General features: G+C 43.6%; 4 protein-coding genes across 4 annotated transcripts in view; all 4 read right to left on the bottom strand.

Moving 5' to 3' along the window:
* Nucleotides 1-24,411, bottom strand: part of LOC309564412 (uncharacterized protein) — a 1,531,146-nt gene that overhangs the window by 1,367,967 nt on the left and 138,768 nt on the right.
* The window catches only part of LOC309562639 (uncharacterized protein), a 47,250-nt gene that overhangs the window by 5,403 nt on the left and 17,436 nt on the right, over nt 1-24,411 (bottom strand). The window lies entirely within an intron of this gene.
* Nucleotides 1-24,411, bottom strand: part of LOC309563435 (uncharacterized protein) — a gene marked incomplete at its 3' end in the record, with an annotated part of 44,026 nt that overhangs the window by 14,894 nt on the left and 4,721 nt on the right. The window lies entirely within an intron of this gene.
* LOC309563434 (uncharacterized protein) lies at nt 6,550-23,920 on the bottom strand (the record flags this gene model as incomplete). Its single annotated transcript, XM_082267828.1, has 6 exons — nt 6,550-7,841; nt 9,721-9,862; nt 10,846-10,980; nt 20,685-21,906; nt 22,557-22,669; nt 23,330-23,920. 6 exons carry the CDS (start codon nt 23,918-23,920, stop codon nt 6,676-6,678), a joined length of 3,369 nt encoding a protein of 1,122 aa, XP_082123954.1. The 3' UTR covers nt 6,550-6,675.

Below are 24,411 nucleotides of genomic sequence, written 5' to 3'. Positions count from 1 at the left end.
GAATCCTCAGCTGCTTTGTTTGCAAACAGAACTAGGTGTCTGTGGATTGTCATTTACCAGCAATTTCAAATTAACTTTTGTCTCTACATAAACGTCAGAGTTTTTGTTGTAGGTTGTCTACAATGTGTCCTTTCCACTTCACAGGCAAGATTACAACATCCCCCAAGTCCCTTAAGGAATTAGAATTTTTATGTTTTACTTTAATCACTCCCCATGCCATTTGTTTGACAATCCTGTGCCTATTAGCCTTAAAAATGGGCAGAATTTATTTAAAAAGGTTCGGGTCCCATTGACTTCACTGAAGTTCAAATCAACATACGAACTTAGGAGCAGATTGGTGAACCCATGACATCACTAGTCATGATCGTATGTGGGCAATGACATCAGCCAGCAGCCCGAGACACTAAAATCAGGCAGCTGTCTGGTGAACAGTCATTTGATTGTTTCTGGTCTATAAACCAGAGGCTCTGGATGGACAGTTGGATAAATGGTTCTATATTTAGGATGTATCCAGTCTATAAACCAGAGGCTCTGAATGGACAGTTGGATAAATGGTTCTATATTTAGGGTGTATCTGGTCTATAAACCAGAGGCTCTGGATGGACAGTTGGATAAATGGTTCTATATTTAGGATGTATCTGGTCTATAAACCAGAGGCTCTGGATGGACAGTTTGATAAATGGCTCTATATTTAGGATGTATTTGGTCTATAAACCAGAGGCTCTGGATGGACAGTTGGATAAATGGCTCTATATTTAGGATATATCCGGTCTATAAACCAGATGCCCTGGATGGACAGTTGGATAAATGGCTCTATATTTAGGATGTATTTGGTCTATAAACCAGAGGCTCTGGATAGACAGTTGGATAAATGGTTCTATATTTAGGATGTATCCGGTCTATAAACCAGAGGCTCTGGGTGGACAGTTGGATAAATGGTTCTATATTTAGGATGTATCCGGTCTATAAACCAGAGGCTCTGGATGGACAGTTGGATAAATGGTTCTATATTTAGGATGTATCCGGTCTATAAACCAGAGGCTCTGGATGGACAGTTGGATAAATGGTTCTATATTTAGGATGTATCCGTGTATGTATTATAATCTTTTATACTGTATATTTATGTGTTTATCTGCTGGAGACAAAGGACGTCACAGTGACTATGGAGGAAGAGGACGGAACATGACGGGGGGGGGGGGGGGGGGGGACTACTGGGTGTAAATATAAAATAATATCTTATTACCTCCTCTGCTGCCAGTTCCACCAATGTCTCCTCTCTACTTCCTCCCAAATCACCTATCACCCAGAAGTTCCTGTTTATACTTCTACATCACTTCCTGTCTGTGTATTTTGTGGTGAGATCACCACCTTGTGTTAAATACAAAGCACTGCAGTCTAGATTGTGTTTCACCAATTTGCCTGCTACTTCATCATCCATGATGCTATATCCATAATTACACATACAGATTATAGCGAAGATAAAAATTCAGACTGAAATGAAGTAAAATATGAATGACCATTTTGATAGCTTTTTAAAATGTAAAAGGTGAAACTAAATAACGAAAAGGAAGCTACGAACTGAAATACAACATACAAGGCTCAATTTACAAAGCTTTAATGCCAGTGTTAATTTAGTTGACTAAATTAAAGCGGAGTTCCGGCCTTTTCTGTGTTTATTAAAAGTCAGCAGCTACAAAAAATGTATCTGCTGACTTTTAATAAACACACATTCACCTGTCCCACGGTCCAGCGGTGCGGCCGGCGGAAGCCTCGCTCTTCTCCCTCTGGTCTTAGCGGCGCAGACATCTCTAGTGTGGGCACCCGGCTGTGACAGCTTTCGGCTTCACTGCGCATGTGGGAGTCGCGCTGGGCATCTTGATTTACTGGCAATCTTCTAGGACCTCTGACGTGTCCTAGAAGATTGCAGGCACTCTGAGCGGAACTGGGAGTGGGTATCTGTCAAAACTAGGTACCCCCCCCCCCCAAAAAAAAATGACATGCCAAATGTGGCATGTCAGGGGGTTCGGACTACTTGAAGCAGAAAGTTCCACTTTTGGGTGGAACTCTGCTTTAATACTATTTAAAGCTGAGTTCCGGGCACAGATGTCATTTTTTAATAAACATACCCCCGGGACAGTCAGGGCTAGCACATTCCACAATGGCTAGCCTCTGATCTGTCCCGGTTAGCACTTACCTTTTAGAAGAAATACTTACTTATAAAATTTCTTCCACAGCGTTTCCATCTCTCTTGTGGGCAGCTGAAGCCGGCGCGGTCCTCTTCTGTGTCTTCTTCCGCGTCTTCTTGTCCCAGAATGCCCCTCTCGTCACTTCCGGCGCGGCGCCGCATTCCTCCACAGCTTCTGGGCATGCCCAGAAGCTGTTTAGCAGGGGAATGCGGCGTCGCCCGGAAATGACGAGCGGGGCCGGTGCCGTCGCATTGATTCCTGGGAGCTGTGACGTTCAGCTCCCAGGAATCATAGCGAGGCAGGAAGTGACGGGGTGGAAGGGAGGAAGTACTCTGAGGTGAGTATCTTCGATCTTCAATTGCAAGGTAAGTAAACAAAAAAAAAAAATAACTATCCAATTCCTTTTCAGGTGAGGCATACCTAGCGGAGGGGCACAAAAAAAAAAAAATATCGTTTTTGTGCCCGGAACTCCGCTTTAAGTCGACAAAAATACAACTAAAACTAAAACAATTCAGATAACTAAAATTACATTTAAGTCAAAATACTATGACTAAAACTAAATTGAATTTATATCACAATGGCTAAATCTGAGTCTGTAGTGCATGTTCAAACGTTAATACTATAAATAACAAACATATTATTAGATTTTTTTTCTCCAGGAGTATATAATACTTGGCCGTTATAAAGAAATAATGCATTACAATTTAACTAAACCCATTCAATTTCAAAAGACTATAACTAAAACTGAATCGAAATTTGATGTCAAAATGAACGTTGTTTAATACGTATAATAAGTATAAGCATCTGTATTTTAGCCGTGTGGCTGTTATTTTCTAATCTCATTGCACTGGAAATAACTGTCCCTTTAAAAAAATAAATAAAAAAAAGTATAATAATAATAGGCAGGCTAGGTGGTTGGTACTTCTGCCCAGCAGCGCTAGGGTTGTTGGTTCAAATCCCAACCACGGCACTAGCTGCCTGGAGTTTGCATGTTCTCTCTGTGTCTGTGTGGGTTTCCTCCGGGAACTCCGGTTTCCTCCCACGGTTCAAAGACAGGTGGTAGGTTGATTGGCTCCTGTCTAATTTGGCCCTAGTATGTGTACGTATGAATGTGAGTTAGGGACCTTAGAGTGTAAGCTCCTTGGGGGCAGGGACTGATGTGAATGTATAATATGTATGTGTAAATTGTAGGCACTATACAAGTACCAGTTATAAATAATAATAATAGTGTGTGACTCTGGGGGAGGGGACATTAGAGTGTAAGCTCCTCTGGTACAGAGACTGATGTGATTGGCTCAGTGATCTCTGTACAGCACTGCGGTATATGTCAGAGCTATATAAATGTATAATAATAATAGTGTGTGACTGTGGGGGAGGGGACATTAGAGTGTAAGCTCCTCTGGTACAGAGACTGATGTGACTAGCTCAGTGATCTCTGTACAGCACTGCGGTATATGTCAGAGCTATATAAATGTATAATAATAATAGTGTGTGACTGTGGGGGAGGGGACATTAGAGTGTAAGCTCCTCTGGTACAGAGACTGATGTGATTGGCTCAGTGATCTCTGTACAGCACTGCGGTATATGTCAGAGATATATAAATGTATAATAATAATAGTGTGTGACTGTGGTGAGGTCTGAGGTGAGTCTCTGTGGAGAACAGAATCTGCTCGGTGACTCTGAGCTCTGTGATTGGATGCTGTGAGGGGAATGCAGCCAGTCGCTGTGGAAAGCTCTGAGGTGAATCTCTGAGGATGGCAGAATCCACCCAGTAACTTTGATCCCACCCTGTGATTGGTTTTTGTGGAGTTAGTAAAGCCAATGAAAGTGGAGAGGTCTGAGATGAGTCTCTGTGGAGAGCAGAAACCACCCAGTGACTGTAATCCTGCCCTGTGATTGGTTGGTGATGATGTGAGGTGTCCAGCTCTCCTCGGCTCTTCTATGACTGAATTCTCCATTTTGTTTTACATCGGTGACAGAAGTGACGGTGGAATGGGTTCTGTTTTCTGTCACAGGAAATGTGGTAAAGGTAAAATAATATCAGAGTCACATTTTTATATCCCTCTATATGTATATGTAGTGTCTGCTGGAGATAAAATACATAACAGTGACTATGGAGGAAGAGGACGGACATGACGGGGGGGGGGGGGGGGGTTACTGGGTGTAAATATAAAATAATATCTTATTACCTCCTCTGCTGCCAGTTCCAGCAATGTCTCCTCTCTACTTCCTCACAACTTTGAACTTCCTGTCTGTTTGTGACATCACTTCCTGTCTTCTACTCATTAGAGATCACCACCTCCTGCACAGTGTGAGTACTGTGACCCCCTATATAGTGTATCTGCAATGCTGCAGAGAGAAAATAAGTCCCCTCCTGGTATTTTCTATACATTTGAAACACACAAAGCCTCTGCATGTGGCTGCAATGGGATGTGGGGAAAGGGACTCTGTAAATATGAATGTTCTGAAGAATCGTTTTTCAGCAAAAAAAAATGCTGATTTTGGAGTGTGTAAAAAAATAAAAAATTGTCCTGGGCAGCAAGTGGCTAAGCTGCCTGAAAAGACCCATTCATTTCACACAATGTTTTACAGCAGCTCGCTCCTCCCCCATCAATACTATGATCTCCGACAGCTCTCCTCCACCAACCACACTACATTCTCCGTCAGCTCTCCTCCCACCATCCACACTACATTCTCCGTCAGCTCTCCTCCCACCATCCACACTACATTCTCCGTCAGCTCTCCCCCTACCATCCACACTACATTCTCCGTCAGCTCTCCCCCTACCATCCACACTACATTCTCCGTCAGCTCTCCTCCACCATCCACGCTACATTCTCCAACAGCTCTCATCCACCATCCACACTACATTCTCCGACAGCTCTCCTCCACCATCCACACTACATTCTCCGACAGCTCTCATCCACCATCCACACTACATTCTCCGACAGCTCTCCTCCCACCATCCACACTACATTCTCCAAGAGCTCTCATCCCACCATCCACACTACATTCTCCGACAGCCCTCCTCCACCATCCACACTACATTCTCCGACAGCCCTCCTCCACCATCCACACTACATTCTCCAACAGCTCTCATCCACCATCCACACTACATTCTCCGACAGCTCTCCTCCACCATCCACACTACATTCTCCAACAGCTCTCATCCACCATCCACACTACATTCTCCGACAGCTCTCCTCCCACCATCCACACTACATTCTCCAAGAGCTCTCATCCCACCATCCACACTACATTCTCCGACAGCCCTCCTCCACCATCCACACTACATTCTCCGACAGCCCTCCTCCACCATCCACACTACATTCTCCGATAGCTCTCCTCCACCATCCACACTACATTCTCCGACAGCTCTCCTCCCACCATCCACTCTACATTCTCCGACAGCTCTCCTCCACCATCCACACTACATTCTCCGACAGCTCTCCTCCCACCATCCACACTACATTCTCCGACAGCCCTCCTCCACCATCCACACTACATTCTCCGGCTTGGGCAGACTCCCCAAAACATAGTCCACCTTCCCAAAGCCACACAAGGCCATGAGAGGGAGGGCTTTCCTTCCCGGGTGTACTCAAATGGGACCCCTCTCATAAAGGCAGCGCTCCCCTGACAAAAGACAAAGAGACATCGATTTACAAAAAATTATACAGAAAAAAAAAAAAAATCTTTATTATACATATAGAATTTCAAATTACCGTATATTGCTTACATTGATAATTGCCGTACCTATAAGCACAAATACATTTTATCCACATCTTACAGAGAAATAAAATATGTATTGGCACATAATCTTTTTATAAACACTCAGAGTCAAGCAAATACCACTTTTTCATATATTTAAAAAGCATCACATTTAGGAGATTATTATATTTTTCCATAAAAGGTGCAGAGATTACCAAATACTATTTCAAGGGGAAATCTCCTTCTATTACCCATCGGAAATAAACGTTAGTCTGTTTTTCCAGAAATAAAAGCTTCTAAAAAGCAGTTTTACTGTGATCTCATTCCGCGATCGTAAATGTGATGTTGTAACGTCACGCCGCGTAGTGACGTCATCACGCATAGCAAACGAAGTCACTTCTAGGTCACCACCAACATGGACAATGCCCTGTCCATTCAAGCCCGACCGAGGTAGAAGGGCAAAAATTTGAAAGGCCGCACTTGTGTACCACCCAACAAACTGGGCCAGGGGGCCTCCTAATATGCAACCACAAGTCCCCCCCCACCCCATGACATTAGGCTATTTTTACAGAATTAAACCCTTCTAAAAAGTGATTACAATTAGATGCCTCTTTAGAAAAAAAGTGATACCATAAAGTGGGGGCAGAAATTGGAGTTTCCAAAAATTACAAGAAGCCAAGAAAAGAGTCGCCCACCAGTAAAAACCATTGTCCATTTGTACAATTAAAATTAGGCAGGTGCCTCTGATGTGTAATTAGACCTCTTTTACCTGTAAAACATTTTAAACAATCTGATCACATTGAGGACGCAGTGCAGTGTGTGTTTTCTGATGTGCAACAAGGCTTCTTTTTACAGTGAAAGATTTCCCGCACACTGTGCATGAATAAGGCCGCTCACCCGTGTGAATTCTCTGGTGTGTAACAAGATCTCTTTTATAAAAGAAAGATTTTCCGCATTCAATACATGAGTAAGGACGCTCACCCGTGTGCATTCTCTGGTGTAAAATAAGGCCTCCTATTTGACTGAAAGTTTTTCCGCATTCTGAACATGAATAAGGACGCTCACCTGTGTGACTTCTCTGATGCTTAACAAGATCTCCTTTCACAGTGAAAGATTTCCCGCACTCCAAACATGAATAAGGACGCTCACCCGTGTGCCTTCTCTGGTGTAAAACAAGGCCTCCTATTTGAGTGAAAGTTTTCCCGCATTCTGAACAGGAATATGGCTGTTCACCAGTATGAATTCTCTGGTGTTCAACAAGGTTTCCTTTCAGTGTGAAAGATTTTCCGCACTCTGAACATGAATAAGGACGCTCACCCTTATGAATTCTCTGGTGTTCAACAAGGTTTCCTTTCACTGTGAAAGATTTCCCGCACTCTGAACATGAATAAGGACGCTCGCCTGTGTGAATTCTTTGGTGAGTCACAAGGTTTGCTTTGTGAAAGAAAGATTTTCCGCACTCAGAACATGGATAGGGACGCTCACCCGTGTGAATTCTCTGATGTTTATCAAGGTCTCGTTTTTGAACAAATGATTTCCAGCAGTGTGAACATGGATATGGACCCTCACCCGTGTGAATTCTCTGGTGCCGCACAAGGTTTCCTTTCAGAGTGAAAGATTTTCCGCACTCTAAACAGGAGAATAGATTCTCACCCTGGTGAACCTCTTCATGGGGTAAGGAAGATTCCTTGGGATTAGAAGGATCTGTTGATCTATCTGCAGTGTGAGATCCTAAATGGATATTTGCAATCATAGTATGTGATTGGTGAGAAGATTCCCCCTGATCAGAGGGATCCATTGATGTCTCCGGACAGGAAGGTCTGTGATGGATATTTTGTGTATTTGGATTTCCTCCTGGAGGATCCTGTGTGATGACATTTTCTTCTGACTTACAATCAGCAGATAATAGAAGATGTCTCTCCGAGGAATTCCCGACATCACATTCATCTGTTTGGAAGAAATTAAAAAAAATATATATATATATATAAAATGTCAGTAAGTCCCAAATAATTAGAGCTTTAGCTCTTCCTCCAGGCCAATGCAATAAGTGAAAATGCTAGAAGTGGGTACAAATTTAAGAAAAAAAAAGGAAAACAAACTAGTTAAAAGGATAGAAAACACTGAAAATAGCATACTGGAGTACCTGGCTTTCTGCATTAAATGACAGATAGAAGGCATAATGGAGATTTAACCACTTGACGTCTGCTCACATTGCTGCTACTGCGGGAATGTGGCTCGTTATCGTCCAGCGACGTAGACCTACTTCACTGGACTCCTCCCCCTGTGGGCGGCGTGCGCGCGCCGCTGGAGGCTCGCTCCCGCTGTTTTCAGTCACAGCGGGAGTCGGGCCAGGGGAGGAGTGGCGGTGATCTCCACCGCTCTTCCCCGATCGTCGGGGAATCGAGTGTGGAGATCCGCCCGCTTGTGTAAACAAAGCGGGCGGATCTCCTAAGTGACAGGCAGGGTCAGATTGCAGGGTTCAGCATAGCTGAACCTGTGATTTGTCCCTGTGTCACTCAGTCACCTCCCCCCACACATGTCAGTAAGCACCAGGCATACATTAACCCCTCCCTCTCCAATAAAATTAACCCCTTCCCTGCCAGTGTCATTTTTACAGTAACAGTGCATATGTATAGCACTGATTACTGTAGTAATGTCACTGGTACCCCCAAAAGTGTAAAAAATGTTAGTCAAGGGTCCGATCTGTCCGCCGCAATCCCGCAAAAAAAAAAATAAAATTGCAGATCGCCGCCATTACTCGTTAAAAAAAAAAAAAAACACCAAAAATGACAGAAATCTTTCCCTTAGTTAGTAAACGCAATAACTTTTGCGCAAACCAATCAAAATTCGCTTATTGCAATTTTTTTTTTTACCAAAAATATGTAGCAGAAAACAAATTGGCCAAGAATGATAAAAAAGTTTGATTTTTACATTTTTTTGGGGGGGGAATTTCATCCAGGCCGCAAAAAGTGGCCTGGACGTAAGACAGCAAAATCCTCCGATGGTAAAGTGGTTAAAAAAAAAAATAAGTTTTAGCTACATCATTTTGTGGAAACATGACATAAAAGATTGAGGAATGGAGATGGACCTTTCATATGGTGTACAGTATCTCCTCCTCATTTGTTGGGAACATGACGTTATATTGAGGAATGGAGATGGACCTTTCATATGGTGTACAGTATCTCCTCCTCATTTGTTGGGAACATGACGTTATATTGAGGAATGGAGATGGACCTTCCATATGGTGTACAGTATCTCCACCTCATTTGTTGAGAACATGACGTTAGATTGAGGAACGGAGATGGGTCTTTCATATGGTGTACAGTATCTCCTCCTCATTTGTTGGGAACATGACGTTATATTGAGGAATGGAGATGGACCTTTCATATGGTGTACAGTAACTCCTCCTCATTTGTTGGGAACATGACGTGTTATTTAGGAATGGAGTACTGTACTGTTCCTGTAACAAATCGTCCTGTAACAAAATTATACCAAGGAAGGGAGGAAATGTCTCATATAGTGTAAATCAATTTATTAAAAACAGTAAAAAAGTAGTAATGGACTCACATCAGCTTGTCCTGAGGAAGTCGCAGATTGATGACGAAACATGTAGGGTGGGACTTCTGGACGACGTGACATGCACCGCTTGGAACTCACGGTTGCCATCTTGGGTCTGGCACTTCCTGTTTTTCTTTTATGGTGGTTATGATGTCTTTTTATATGTGAGTGCTTTACTACTTTTTTACTGTTTTTAATTAATTAATTTACACCGTATGAGGCTCTTCCTCCCTTCTGAAAGGTTTCTTTCATAGTGTATGTTACTTACTCGTGTTGATAAGTGGAGACATTTCTTCCTCTTCACTTTTCATAGTCATCCCAACCTCCTCCGTGGACGACTGATCACCCCCCACATACGTCTCTACTTCTTCCTCTTTAAGCTCAACTTTTATATTAATCGGTTCTTCACCCTAAACCCCAAAATAATAGAAAACGTCTATTAAAGATGAAGTCCAGGCAGGAATAAAAGATACAAATGACAGCAGCACTTAATTCCCTAAAACAAGATTATATATTTTTTTCTTAATACCAGCCGTGTAAGTACCTGAATGTGACTTGGTATCAGGCTCTTGCAGTCCTTGTAAAATGGAGCTCAGAATGGGAGAGGTAGAAGCAGAACAAGAAGCCAATCAGCTCTGCTGCAATACTAAAGGTAAGGTTAATGTTGACAGGAGGAGAGAGCAGATGAGCTCATCAATCTGCTGCTTCTCTTTTAAATCTCAACTCCAGGGAAATTAAAAATGATCCCTTGCAGTAAGGCTGCCCCCACACTGCAAGAGATAATGGCTCATTTAGTCTACAGGGGAGGAGCAGCACTTTTACTTACCTTCTTCTGCTCCTCCTGCAGATGGCACTTTTGCGGTGGAATGTCCATTGGAATCATTAAATTCAATGCAGAGCTCTGGGCTAGGTATGTCCCCTAGACAGCAACAAGCATTTAAACCTTGCAGTTACACCGAGTCCACCTACCTGATGATGGTGAGGGATGAAGTGACCTTCATGTGTGGAATCCCAGGAATACAGAGGACGGGGACATCTCTCTGGTGGGTTCCCATTACTGGATCCATCTGTAGGAAACACACACACTGACTGAATACATTGTTTCTATGTGTTTATCAGATGATGGGGGATCTAGGTGGACCCTCCGTACTGCTCTCTCCTTTACAATAAAGTCTCCTCTTACCCGGTGATGTGAGGGGCGGCTGATTCTCCATCATGACGTCCTTGTAGAGATCCTTGTGTCCTTCTAAATACTCCCACTCCTCCATGGAGAAATAGACAGTGACATCCTGACACCTTATAGGAACCTGACACACACAATGATACAGTCACCATCCAGACACATCCCTTGTCTGTTACTGGATAATGTCCCAGAATTCCCGGCACCGCTCACCTCTCCTGTCAGCAGCTCAGTGATCTTCTTGGTCACTTCTAGAATCTTCTGATCATTGTTTCTCTTAGGTTTCAGAGAATGAGGTAAAGGCACTCGTATGGTTAGAAAGTCATCAGACTTCACCGAAAGAACACTCTGCATGGAAAAAGCAACAATAATGTCATGTAAGAGTGATATTATATGACTTCCCAGAATTCACCTCACATCTCCAGTCAGGTCTGTGTTTTATTTTTTTTAAAGGTATTTTATTGAACAAACAGAACAGTACATAACAAAGAAATAAAATGAAACATGCCAATGGAGGAGTCAAAAAGGCATACAAGACTCCATCTTACATCAAATGCCATGACACAAGTAGTATACATAACCTTCAGTTGTAACATCAGTAAGAAACCCAGCAAAAAGAAAATCTCCCAGAGGGGAAAAAGGGGGGGGGGGGGAGGAAGGAGGAGGGAGGAGAAAAGGGAGGGAAAGACAGCAACAGAGAGAGCATATTACCAAACACAAAATAACTGAGGCTGTAATGGACATCGTCTATGTGGAATCAGAAACCGAAGAGGTAGTCCGGTCAGAGTCCACCCAAAAAGACCAAATTTTCTGGAACTTCTTGGGACAGCCTCTGGCCTCATACGTCATTTTATACAGAGGCAATGCCTGGTTAATAAGTGCAATCCAGAATGGAACGTCAGGGGGAGCAGAAGATTTCCATCTAGTAGCTATAGCCTTCCTAGCATAGAAGAAGGCCAAGCGGAGAAACAATTTAGTACGAGCAGGGGCGTCCTTGTCATCCACATATCCCAACAGACAACGAAGGGGGCTACAAATATTGGATAACTGAGAAATATCAGCAATAAAGGCCATGACCTCCGACCAAAAGGCACGGATAGGGGGACCCTCCCAGAACATATGGAAAAAGGAGCCATCGGCAACAGTACATTTGGAGCAGAGTGGAGAAGGTAGTGTACCTATTTTGTGCAAAAATACGGGGCTATAGTACGCTCTATAAAGAAACTTCAGTTGGATAACCCTATCCCTGGAGGAAATAACAACAGGTATTTGTTCAGGAAGGACGTCTTGCCACACCTCCTCCGACAATTCCGGGATATCCTCCCGCCACTGAGACCCAACCACCGCCAATCTCTTGGAATGAGAATGTAAAAGCCGAGTGTAGTATGTAGAGACCAGCTTCTCGTGTGAGGAGTCAGAAAGAAGGTTTTCCAAGGGGGTCGGTTCTAGCGAGACATCACGAAGGCCAAATGCGCGGCCGCCGTGTGTCTCAATTGCACGTAGCGGAAATAAGCCGTGGAGGGCAGACCAAAAGCAGATTGCATGTCCGCAAAGGACCTGAAGGTTCCCCGGACATACAAATGGGAAATAGATTTCACACCTAGACGGGACCAGAAAAGACCATCATCTCGACCAAAAAACTCCTTCAGCCACGGGTGCAAGGGGGGCATTGGGGGAGTGCAGCTCCGGAGGGTCGGAACCATCCAGGGTTGCAGCCGCAAAAATTCGCAGGGTGACAGAGACAAGAGCAGCGTTCGGTCTGCCCATAGTGGACCTACGATGTATTAGGTTTTGCAGTGATTCATAGGAGGTGAAAATAGCTGCTTCCAAAGCAGCCGCAGCGTTAGCATCCTCCGGGTGGAATCACCAGTGTGCATTGGCCATCTGGGAAGCACAGTAATACAGGCGCAAATTAGGCGCAGCTAGCCCACCTGCGATAATCGGTAGCTGCAGAGCATCCCTGGCTACATGCGCCGCCCGACCCCCCCCCCCAAAGGGTCTGTGTTTTATTAATAGAGATAAGAGTGATGTCTTGTGACCTCCCAGAATCCTCCTCACCTCTCCGGTCAGATCTGTGTTTTATTAATAGAGATAAGCGGGATGTCATGTGACCTCCCAGAATCCTCCTCACCTCTCCAGTCAGATCTGTGTTTTATTAATAGAGATAAGCGGGATGTCATGTGACCTCCCAGAATCCTCCTCACCTTTTCAGTCAGCAGGTAGATGATCTCCAGGGTGAGGTCTAATATCCTCTCAGCCATGTGACTTGGGTTCTTCTCCATCCTCATTAATGTGATCCACACAAGACTCTGATCTCTGTACAGATAAAATAGCGTCTGATCAATAGAACTCATGGACAAGTAGAGATTCATTGTAAACGCTCCGTCCAAAAGTGAGGGAGGTATACAACTGTGTCTGCATTGTGTCAGTAAATAACAAATATAGTCAACATCAAAACCACAGATTCCTGAAAAACTAATGTAGCACTGCCCCCTTGAGGCCTGCTGGATAATACACTCTTGGGTCCCCCTGGGTTACTGTTAGCAACACTGGCATTCACAAATTAACAGTTTACTACTGCAGCAGATTGATGAGCTCAGTCAATGATCAGTCCAGGGGTATGTAGTTGTTTTTGGCATTTTATTTTAAATAAGAATGGAAGAAGGGAATAGTGGGATACTCCAAATTAACTATTCACAAGTTGCGAGGACTCCTGTCTGATGATGCAGCCAGGCTGCTGATTCACCTTGCCACTTTTGATTTATGTTTAAGTCTCTTGCCAGAAGACTTGGTGAACTACATTTATCTTCGGGACACTCTCCTCAGTATCCTCTTTCTGGACTGCTGACATCTGTCCACTGACTATCCTACTTTTGGGGTGCCCCCCCCCCCCCTCAGGTCAGGCCCCTTGACACGATCCCCTGTACTCACGATACTGTTCTTCTAGGGTCTCCAGTGTCTCCCCACTCAGTCAGCTCTCCTGGACCTTTGGGTCGACCGTCTGTGACCATGTGCCACTGCTACAGAGGAGGAGGAAGCCGCCACCCTCCCTCCAATGCTCTGCTCTCCAGCCAAAGACCCTGCAGCACATTTGCTTCAAGCTTTTATACAATATCCCATAATGCACCGAGGCAGTCTATCTCTGCCAATCACTGGGACTGTATCAAAGCCTGTGTACCCATTGGCCAGGTTTCCTTCCACTGTCCAACATGCCTCCCTATTGGACCAGTGTAAAAACACTCCCTAGACCCAATGAATCACATACCAAGCACACTGAGCAGACCTAACTCACAGATCCTGCTCTCTCGTAGGCAGAAAGCAATATAGATTTCCCTGCTGCTCCTCTGATTGGCAGACAGAGTCCCAAACTATAATCTCCCACTAGCACCTACCTAGGAGAGTGCTACATAATAAAAAATAACAAAAAACACCCAAATTGTGAATATATACCAAACTAAATCCCTTTACAGATCATCGCTTTAGAAATTAAGTTTGATAACGACCCTAAATTGGTGTGGGTCTTTATTTTTACTTTATTATTAGGATAGCAAGAAGTTCTATTTTTGGAGACATCATATCTCTATATAGATGGATAGATGGCTCCATGTTTAGCGTATATATCTGTACCTTTTATAATATAATCCATATGTGTGTGTAGAAGCATCTGCTAGAGAGAAAATACATCACAGTGACTATGGAGGAAGAGGACGGACATGACGGGGGGCTGGGGGTCGGGTTGCTGGGTGTAAATAGAAAATAATATCTTATTACCTCCTCTGCTGCCAGTTCCAGCAATGTCTCCTCTCTACTTCCTCCCAATTCACCTTCCACCCAGAACTTCCTGTTTATACTTCCTGTCTGTACCCTACATCACTTCCTGTCACTACCTTACATCACTTCCTGTTTGTGCATTGTGACCTGAGATCACCACCTTGTGTTAAATACAAGTACTGCAGTCTACATTATGTTTCAACGTTCTCCCCCACTGCCGCATCAACCATTCCTTTATTATGTTTGTAGTGCAGACCCCAAAATGGTCCCGCTGTTTTGTCTCAGGTTCTATTCCCTATTAATTACATACATAGTTACATAGTAGTTGAGGTTGAATAAAGACAATAGTCCATCCAATTCAACCTGTGTAGGTGGGCATGACCGTAATCATCTCACCTACCCCTGAATGTTATGATCCTTGAGATGTACGTCCAAGAGTCTTTTGAAAGCCACCATACTTCCCGCAGAAACCACCTCTTGTGGTAGAGAATTCCACAATCTTGTAGCCCTAACAGTAAAGAACCCCCTGCGTTGCCTGAGGATAAAACACTTCTCCTCTAATCGCATTGTATGCCATCGAGTCCTCATGCAATCCTTGCGATAGAATAGCTTTTTTTCTATGCTGAGATCACCATTGAGGTATTTATAAATTGCTATCATGTCCCCTCTCAGGCGTCTCTTCTCCAGGGAGAATAAATTAAGCGATTGTAGATTCTCTTCATAATTAAGATCCTCTAATTAGTTTAGTTGGCCTTCTCTGGAATCTCTCCAGCTCCAACACATCCCTCCTGAGGACTGGCGACCAGAACTGGACAGAATACTCCAGATGCGGTTGGACCAGAGTTTTATAAAGTGGAAGGATTATAGTCTTATCTCTGGAATACATCCCTTTTTTTATGCATGCTAATATTCTGCCGGCTTTGGCAGCTGCCGCTTGACATTGCATGTCATTGCTTAGTCTAGCTTCTACCAAGACTCCCAGATCTTTCTCCATTTTTGATTCCCCCAAAGCCCCCCCCCCCCTCAAGTGTGCTTTTATGTTTTTAGTCCCCAAGTGCAAAACCTTACACTTCTCCACATTAAACCTTATTTGCCATGTCGTTGCCCACTCTGTTATTTTGTTCAGGTCATTCTGTAGGATATCTGCTTCATGCTGTGCAGTTATTGCCCTGCCCAATTTTGTTTCATCTGCAAAAACTGATATAGAACTACTGATCCCGTCCTCAATGCTGTTTATGAATGAATTGAACAGGGTTGGTCCCAGGACTGAGCCTTGGGGGACCCCACTTACCACCCCAGACCAGTCTGAGTATGTGCTATTTATTACCATCCTTTGGACATGCCCTTTTTAGCCAGTTCCGTATCCAAGAGCAAACCTTGTGGTCAATGCCTGCAGACCTTATTTTATAAATTAAGCGCTTGCGGGGAACTGTATCAAACGCCTCACATCCACTGGTCTGCCCCTATCTAGCTCACCTCCTCGTAGAATGTTAAGGGATTGGTTTGACAAGAACGCCCATTTGTAAACCTGTGCTGATTACTGCTGATGATGTTGTTGTCTTTAGCAAACTCTACGATATAGTCCCTTATCATCCCCTCCAGAAGTTTACATACTATTGATGTCAGGCTGACTGGCCTATAATTTCACGGGACATGCCTCTGCCCTTTTTTGAATATCGGTATCACGTTAGCTTTCCTCCAATCCCCTGGTACATTTCCTGTCATAATACTGTCAGCAAAGATCAGGAACAGTGGTCTAGATATAACCTTACTGAGTTCTTTGAGTACTCTCGGATGTACGCCATCCGGGGATGGTGATTTATTTGTGTTAATTTTATCCAGCCTTTCCCTGATTTCACCCTCTGTTAGCCATAGCGGCAAGTCCTGTGAAGTACTGCTAACCATACAGTCATGGTCAGTGTACCACTCCTTTTCCTGTGTAAAGACTGACAAGAAAAAGCATTCATCACGGTTGCCTTTTCAGTGTCCTCTGTAACCATCCTCCCATCATCGTTAATCCATCATCGTTAATTATGTGTGCAACATGCTCTGCCCTTGTTTTTTTCCTGTAGATATATTTAAAGAATTTCTTAGGGTTCTTTTTACTATCCTCTGCTATTTGTCTCTCGAAGTTGATTTTAGCCATTTTGATTTCGTATTTACTTTTCTTATTTGCCTCCTTGTATTGCTGGAAAGCCAATACTGTGCCTTCTGATTTATATTTCTTGAAGGCCATTTTTTTTCCCCTAATACGTTTTTTAATATTACGGTTTAGCCAGCCAGGTTTGGCTTTGTCTCTTCTAAATTTGTCTGTGATTGGACACAGGCATACCTCCCAACTGGCCATTATTTGGAGGAACTGTCACCTCTTTTGGAACCTCTGTTCTTTCCTCCACAGTTGGATCCGGTCTATAAACCATAACTATCATTACAGTGACTATGGAGGAAGAGGACGGACATGACGGAGGGGGGGTTACTGGGTGTAAATATAAAATAATATCTTATTACCTCCTCTACTGCTAGTTCCAGCACGACCATTTATAGCGTACCATGATGCTAAGTGTTTTTTTATGTGACCCCGTTAGATGTACTATTTGTTCTATGTACATTTTTAATTGTGTTCAGTAAATTATTCTTTTATCTTACATACCTTCTGTACCCTATATACTTTTTTTTTTTTTCTACAGACGAGTCCTATCCACTCAGATCCCTATGGGACTTCCTTTTCTTTTGCTTCTCTATTGCCAATTGGGGAGGGGAATGTGACTGATCCAGTTGCAGACACCTATCTGTTCTTCATATTCTGTACAGCACTGCGGTATATGTCAGAGCTATATAAATGTATAATAATAATAATAGTGTATGACTGTGGGGGAGGGGACATTAGAGTGTAAGCTCCTCTGGTGGGGGGGACATTAGAGTGTAAGCTCCTCTGGTATAGAGACTGATGTGACTGGCTCAGTGATCTCTGTACAGCACTGCGGTATATGTCAGAGCTATATAAATGTATAATAATAATTGTGTGTGACTGAGGGGGAGGGGACATTAGAGTGTAAGCTCCTCTGGTACAGAGACTGATGTGACTGTGGGGGAGGGGACATTAGAGTGTAAGCTCCTCTGGTACAGAGACTGATGTGACTGAGGGGGAGGGGACATTAGAGTGTAAGATCCTCCTGTACAGAGTCTGATGTGATTGGCTCAGTGATCTCTGTACAGCACTGCGGTATATGTCAGAGCTGTATAAATGTATAATAATAATAGTGTGTGATTGTGGTGAGGTCTGAGGTGAGTCTCTGTGGAGAACAGAATCTGCTCTGTGACTCTGAGCTCTGTGATTGGTTGCTGTGAGGGGGGTGCAGCCAGTCACAGTGGAGAGCTCTGAGGTAAATCTCTGAGGATGTCAGAAACTGCCCAGTGACTATGATCCCACCCTGTGATTGGTTCTTGTGGAGTTAGAAAAGCCAATGAAAGTAGAGAAGTCTGAGATGAGTCTCTGTGGAGAGCAGAAACCACCCAGTGACTGTGGTCCCATCCTGTGATTGGTTGATGTGGAGGGAGTGCAGCCAATAGCAGTAGAGGATGAGTGAAGAGGGAACTCTGAGGTGATGATGTGAGGTGTCCGGCTCTCCTCGGCTCTTCTATGACTGAATTCTCCATTTTGTTTTACATCGGTGACAGAAGAGACGGTGGAATGGGTTCGGTTTTCTGTCACAGGAAATGTGGTAAAGGTAAAATAATATCAGAGTCACATTTTTATATCCCTCTATATGTATATGTAGTATCTGCTGGAGATAAAAGACGTCACAGTGACTATGGAGGAAGAGGACGGACATGAGGGCGGGGGGGGTTACTGGGTGTAAATATAAAACAATTTCTTATTACCTCCTCTGCAGCCACTTCCAGCAAAGTCTCCTCTCTACTTCCTCACAACTTTGAACTTCCTGTCTGTTTGTGACATCACTTCCTGTCTTCCACTCAGTAGAGATCACCACCTCCTGTACAGTGTGAGTACTGCAACCTCCTCTACAGTGTATCTGCAATGCTGCTGAGAGAAAATAAGTCCCATCCTGGTATTTTCTATACATTTGAAATAGGCAAAGCCTCTGTATGTGGCTGCAATGGGATGCGGTGAAAGGGACTCTGTAAAATATGAATGTTATGAAGAGTAGTTTTTCAGCAAAAAAAAAAAATGCTGATATTGGAGGGTATAAAAAATAAAAAATTGTCCTGGGCAGCAAGTGGCTAAGCTGCCTGAAAAGACCCATTCATTTCACACAATGTTTTACAGCAGCTCGCTCCTCCCCCATCAATACTATGATCTCTGACAGCTCTGCTCCACCATTCACACTACATTCTCCGACCGTTCTCCCCCCACCATCCACACTACATTCTCCGACAGCTCTCCTCCACCATCCACACTACATTTTCCGACAGCTCTCCTCCCACTATTCACAGTACATTCTCCGACAGCTCCCCCCCACCATCCACACTACATTCTCCGACAGCTCTCCTCCACCATCCACACTGCAACCTCCGACAGCTCTTCTCCACCATCCACACTACAACCTCCGACAGCTCTTCTCCACCATCCACACTACAACCTCCGACAGCTCTTCTCCACCATCCACGCTAAAACCTCCGACAGCTCTTCTCCACCATCCACGCTACATTCTCCGACAGCTCTCCCTCCACCATATTCTTTGACAGCCCCCCCCCCCCCTATCATCCACACTACATTCTCCAACAGCTCTCCCCCACCATCCACACTACATTCTCCGACAGCTCTCCTCCCACCATCCACACTACATTCTCTGGCTTGGGCAGAACCCCCCAAAACTTAGCCACAAGTTAGCCCCTCTCCCCATAGCCACACAAGGGCATGAGAGGGAAGGCTTTCCTTGCCGGGCGTACTTAAAATGGGACCCCCCTCTAATAAAGGCAGCGCTCCCCTCAGAACAGCCAGAGACATCTGTTTACAAAAATGAAACAAAAATCTTTATTACAAATCTAGAATTTCTAATTACTGTAGATTGCTTACATTGATAACCCCCGTACCTATAAGCACAAATACATTTTATCCACATCTTACAGAGATAGTATTGGCACATAATCTTTTTATAAACAGTCAGAGTCAAGCAAATACCACTTTTTCATATATTTAAAAAACATCACATGTAGGAGATTATTATATTTTTCCATAAAGGTTCAGAGATTACCAAATACTATTTCAAGGGGAAATCTCCTTCTATTGCCCATTGGAAAATAAACGTTAGTCTGTTTTTCCAGAAATGAAAGCTTCTAAAAAGCTGTTTTACTGTGATCTCTGGCATTTTGGTCCACGATCGTAAATGTGACGCTGTAACATCTCGCCGCTTAGTGACGTCTTCCCGCATAGCAGGCGAAGTCACTTCTAGGTCACCACCGACATGGACAATGCACTGTCCAGTCAAGCCCAACCGAGGTAGAAGGGCAAAAATTTGAAAGGCCACACTTGTGTACTACCCAACAAACTGGGCCAGGGGACCTCCTTGTAAGGGTTCAGGTCTGGTTCCGTTTCTGGGTGTGTATGGAACTTCTTCGATCGATCAGGTAATCAGAACATCAGGACTACAAATCTTATGGATGAGTCATGATTACAATTTATTGAAAGTCCAACAGACAATTTATACTTTTTGTAAGCCACACATATCAATATCTCATCTCCAGAGCATCTTACATACGTCAAGAAAAATAACACATCTATACCATGTCTAACCACAATGAACAAAATAACACATCTAGAACATAATATACAAAGCATCTTAACAACAATCGACATTATTCCGTGAAGATATGCTAAATATAAATCGTAAGCTAAAGCAGGCGTGAAAGTAAGCTTTGCATATCAGCAGTAATTCAATTAAAAGCAAAATATATATATTCTTTAAAACATTTTAAGTTATAAAGGACAACTCCAACTTTCAATATAAACTGGTATATCAATATGCTAAGCTGAACATTTCAAGGTGCACATTTCCCTCACAATATGCAACCACAAATCCCCCCCCCCCGACATTAGGCTATTTTTTACAGAATTAAACCCTTCTAACTAGTGATTACAATTAGATGCCTCTTTAGAAAAAAAGGGATACCATAAAATGGGGGCAGAAATTGGAGTTTCCAAAAATTACAAGAAGCCAAGAAAAGAGTCGCCCACCAGTAAAAACCATCGTCCATTTGTACAATTAAAATTAGGCAGGTGCCTCTGATGTGCAATTAGATTTCTTTTACCCATTTCAAACAGTCTGATCACATTGACGACGCAGTGCAGTATGCGTTTTCTGATGTGCAACAAGTTTTCCTTTTACAGTGAAAGATTTCCCGCACTCTGGGCATGAATAAGGCCGCTCACCCGTGTGATTTCTCTGGTGTGTAACAAGGTCTCCTTTTTGAAAGAAAGATTTTCCGCATTCAATACACGAGTAAGGACGCTCACCCGTGTGTCTTCTCTGGTGTAAAATAAGGCCTCCTATTTGAGCGAAAGTTTTCCCGCATTCTGAACATGAATAAGGATGCTCACCTGTGTGACTTCTCTGATGCTTAACAAGATCTCCTTTCACAGTGAAAGATTTCCCGCACTCCGAACATGAATAAGGACGCTCACCCGTGTGTATTCTCTGGTGTATAAGATAGCTGTTTTTATAACTAAAAGTTTTCCCGCATTCTGAACAGGAATATGGTTGTTCACCAGTATGAATTCTCTGGTGTTCAACAAGGTTTCCTTTCAGTGTGAAAGATTTTCCGCACTCTGAACATGAATAAGGACGCTCACCCTTATGAATTCTCTGGTGTTCAACAAGGTTTCCTTTCACTGTGAAAGATTTTCCGCACTCTGAACATGAATAAGGACGCTCGCCTGTGTGAATTCTTTGGTGAATCAGAAGGTTTCCTTTGCGAAAGAAAGATTTTCCGCACTCAGAACATGGATAGGGACGCTCATCCGTGTGAATTCTCTGATGTTTATCAAGGTCTCGTTTTTGAACAAAAGATTTCCAGCAGTGTGAACATGGATATGGACCCTCACCCGTGTGAATTCTCTGGTGCTGCACAAGGTTTCCTTTCAGAGTGAAAGATTTTCCGCACTCTAAACAGGAGAATAGATTCTCACCCTGGTGAACTCCTTCATGGGGTAAGGAAGATTCCTTGGGATTAGAAGGATCTGTTGATCTATCCGCAGTGTGAGCTCCTAAATGGATATTTGCAATCATAGTATGTGATTGGTGAGAAGATTCCCCCTGATCAGAGGGATCCATTGATGTCTCCGGACAGGAAGGTCTGTGATGGATATTTTGTGTATTTGGATTTCCTCCTGGAGGATCCTGTGTGATGACATTATCTTCTGACTTACAATCAGCAGATAATAGAAGATGTCTCTCCGAGGAATTCCCGACATCACATCCATCTGTTTGGAAGAAATTAAAAAAATATATATATAAAATGTCAGTAAGTACCAAATAATTAGAGCTTTAGCTCTTCCTCCAGGCCAATGCAATAAGTGAAAATGCTAGAAGTGGGTACAAATTTACCAAAAAAAAAAAAAAAAAAGAAAACAAACTAGTTAAAGGATACAAAATCCTGAAAATAGCATACTGGGGTACATGGCTTTCTGCATTCAATGACAGATAGAAGGCATATTGGAGATTAAAAAAAAAAAACCTAAGTTAGAAGATTTACCGGTGACGGTGGTAAGTTCAAAAGCTCCACCTCTTCCACCATGCCTCAGTTATAGGGTATCCTCTGACATGCTGAAAAACATAATGAAACATAACAACCACCACAGGTTAAAATTGTCAAACACAATAATACAGAAAAAACCCCAGGGAGGGTAGTTGCTGCTGTCCTGAAAGGCTCTTAGAAATACCTTCACCGGTAAGTCTAACTTAGGTTTTCTCCAATCGCCTTTCAGGACAGCACCTGGAGAGGATAAGCGAGTAACTTACACTTAGGGTGGGACTACTGCCTGCAGAACCTTTCTGCCAAAGGCCTGATCCATAGCTGACAACAGGTCCAACCTGTAGTGTCTAAGGAAGGTTGAGAAACTAGACCAGGTAGCTGCTTTGAATATCTGTTCTGGCGAAGCACCGACCCTTTCAGCCCATGAGGTTGCCACTGACCTTGTAGAATGAGCCACCACACCTTCTGGAGGTTTTTCCCCCTGGGCCAAATAAGCTTGCTCAATAGCCCATCTAAGCCATCTTCCTAGAGTTCTCTTGGATGCTTTTTCTCCCTTAAGAGGACCCAAAAAGAGAACAAATAAAGCATTCGTTTTCCTGAATTCCTTGGTTACAAAAAGAAAAACGAAGACGACATCTTCTTACATCCAGTGTATGGAAAGATTCCTCCTGCGTGTTAGAAGGAGTTGAGGAAAGGGTTGGCAGCACAATTTCCTGGGTACGGTGAAAATTGGAGACAACCTTTGAAAGAAAAGCTGGATTTGTACTCGATCCGGAAACACGGACAAAAAAGGATCCGCAACTGAGAGGGCCTGAATCTCACTAATTCTTCTGGCTGAGGTGACAACTATCAAAAAGATTGTTTTAAGAACTAAATTCATCAAGGGAACTTCTTCCAAAGGTTCAAACTGAAATTTGGTTAAACCCTGTAATATGATGGATAGATCCCATCTAGGGAACACCCTGAGGTCTACTGGCCTATTGCGGGCTAAGGCCCTAAAAAATCTTATAATAAAAGTCTCCTGAGATAATGTTCTCTAAAAAAAAAAAAAACAAAGAGCCGCCACTTTTAAGGGTGCTGGCTGCCAGGCCCATCTCCATTCCTTCATGAAGAAATTCCAGCCCCGAAATTAAATTAAAAAAACTTCACATTTCTTGATGGAGCACCAAGAATTATATTTTTTCCAGACCTTCATATAAATGTCCCTGGTTACCTTCTTTCTACTGGAGAGAAGGGTAGCAATGAGTTTCTCAGAAAGACCCCTGGCTCTTAAGAGGTCTTCCTCAGAAACCACGCCGTCAACTGAAGTCGATCTAAATCCGGATGGTTCAGGGTCCCCTGTATCAGAAGATCCTTTCTGGACGGAGGTTTCCAAGGTGGTTTTGAAGCCAGATTTAGCAATAGAGCAAACCAAGGCCTTTTTGGCCAAAAGGGAGTGATCAGAATTAGATCTGTGGTCTCTTCCTTGAACTTCCTGAGAACCAGTGGTATTAGTTGGAAGGGAGGAAACACATAACACAGGTGGAAGTCCCAATGATGAGCGAGAGCGTCCAGACCCCAAGCCTGATCCTCCCTGTGGAGGGAAAAGAATTTCGCAACCTTGGTGTTTTGCTGGCTGGCGAACAGATCTGTGGGGAAACCCCCAAGCTTCTGTAATCATCGCAAAAACTTCCAGATTCAGACTCCATTCTGCCTCCACCACTTTTCTTCTGCTCAGAAGATCTGCCAGGAGATTTTGTGACCCTTTCAGGTGAATCGCTGTTAAAGAGGCCACATTTTGCTCTGCCCAGAAAAGCAGCTGCATCGCTGAGGGATTTCTGCTCCTTGTTCCCCCTTGTTTTGAAACATAAGCCACTGCTGTTATGTTGGCCGAAAGAATCTGGACATGTTGACCCCTGATCACATGCTGAAACTCCTGAAGACCTAGAAATATAGCCTTCAACTACCTCCAGTTGGATGACCTTCTGGTTTCCGGTTTGGACCAAGTCCCCTGCACCCTCCGACTATCTAGATGGGCTCCCCATCCCCAGGCACTGGCGTCTGTGGTCAGACGTTTGTTCTGGGGGAAAGACCACATCAGACCCGTCTCCAGATTCCTGGTATCTCTCCACCACCAAAGAGCCCTTTTTGCTCTTTCGGAAATTCTGATGGGTTTGTCCAGTGGTTCTAGATGTGACCACTTCTGCAGGATATCCCTCTGAAAGAAACGGGAATGAGACTTTGCCCACTGAACAGCTGGGATAGATGCGGTGAGTAGGCCCAGAACCGCCATAGCGGATCGAATTGACACCTGAA

This window comes from Pelophylax lessonae (assembly GCF_965119305.1).
Source record: "Pelophylax lessonae genome assembly, chromosome: 9".
Taxonomy (NCBI): Eukaryota; Metazoa; Chordata; class Amphibia; order Anura; family Ranidae; genus Pelophylax; species Pelophylax lessonae.
Note: the sequence above shows the minus strand (reverse complement) of the source record. Positions and strands in the feature narration are given on the sequence as shown.